Source organism: Terrapene carolina, unplaced genomic scaffold, assembly GCF_002925995.2.
Source record: "Terrapene carolina triunguis isolate 2854851 unplaced genomic scaffold, T_m_triunguis-2.0 Scaffold95, whole genome shotgun sequence".
In the NCBI taxonomy this organism is placed as follows: Eukaryota; Metazoa; Chordata; order Testudines; family Emydidae; genus Terrapene; species Terrapene triunguis.
The window spans coordinates 1,610,177-1,611,470 of NW_020664446.1; the positions used below are offsets into that span (position 1 = coordinate 1,610,177).

Below are 1,294 nucleotides of genomic sequence, written 5' to 3' on the forward strand. Positions count from 1 at the left end.
GTGTGTCAGTGGCAGAGCCGGGGCTCGAGCCCTGGTGCCAGCGCACCAGAGATCTCGCCAGGCACCACCAGCCGTCCCCCCTTCCCACGCGGGCCCCGGCGCCGGGTTGCCCCGCTAACGTGTTTGTGCCTTTCTCTCCGCAGCCAAAGAGCAGTACTTTATCCCAGGTAAGGACCGAGCTGGGGCTGAGGGGACGTATCTGCACAGGGACTGTCCATGGGCCTCTCTCGAACGGGCTGTGCTTTGCCGTGTGACGTCCCAGGGTAGCTGGGTACGGTGCCACGCAGGACTCCCACGGCCCGGCTCTCCGGCCCGGCACAGATATTGCCGCCCGCTGCTGGCACCTGGGGGTCTGGCCCCAGAGGCGGCGAATGGCCCTAACCCAGCCTGGGACCCCGCGCCCCACACAGCCCCCAAGCGATGGCAAAGCCAGTGCAGCGTCTGGCTCCAGGGAGCGATTCCCACGCCGCCAGCGCCTCCCGCAGGCACAGAGCAGGAATCCTGCACCCAGGAGCCGGCTGCGGATCGTGGCCTCGAGCAGCGACGGCTCGGCTCGGGCGCAGGGACTGGGATGTAGGGTGAATGAGAGCAGAAAAGCAGCCGTGGCCCCTCCCCACACCCGCCTGCCGGGCCCTGGCTGGGCTTCTAGTGGAGAGCAGCTGGGGGCTGCGATTGGGGGATCTCAGGCTGGGGCCTCACCCCCCATGGGGGGCAGGGGTGGCCCTGAACCCCCCGGCCCGGGGGCCTGATTGCTGCAGGGAAATGGCATCTGCTCCTAAACCCCGGGGGAGCAGGAGGTGCAGCTCCTTGCGTGGCAGGCTGCGCTGCCCCCTGCTGGCCTTGCTGCACTGGGGCCGGACTGTGGCAGGCCAGACCAGCCCCTCAGCAGGGCGGGGGTTGGCGTCCTGCCCTCCCTGGCGTCTCTCTTGTGGCAGGCGCGGAGGATCACCAGCTGAACAGCGAGTGCAGCAGCGACGTGACCTGCCCCCCGAAGTGCCGCTGCGAGGCCAACGTGGTGGAATGCTCCAACCTGAAACTCACCAAGCTCCCGGAGCGCATCCCACAGGCCACGGCAGAGCTGTAAGCCCCCCGTCCCCCGCCCCACCCCGGCTCCCCGCGCGCCGGGCGTCCTGCCCCGGCTCTGTCTGGCGCACGTGCACTCGCCTTGCCAGAGCCTGCAGACCCCCGCGTAACGCCCCCGCCCGGTTCAGGGAGCTGCACGCCTCACACCGGGGGGGGAGCTGGGGGGCTTCCTTTATTCCTCCCGGGGGGGTGAGCACTGCCTGGGTCTCAT

At 69.8% G+C, this 1,294-nt stretch overlaps 1 protein-coding gene across 1 annotated transcript in view; it reads left to right on the top strand.

Moving 5' to 3' along the window:
* Nucleotides 1-1,294, top strand: part of SLIT1 (slit guidance ligand 1) — a 126,726-nt gene that overhangs the window by 101,305 nt on the left and 24,127 nt on the right. The window contains exons 8-9 of the mRNA XM_029911358.1: nucleotides 144-167; nucleotides 936-1,080. Coding sequence (XP_029767218.1) covers nucleotides 144-167; nucleotides 936-1,080 — 169 coding nt within the window. The remainder of the gene's footprint in view (nucleotides 1-143; nucleotides 168-935; nucleotides 1,081-1,294) is intronic.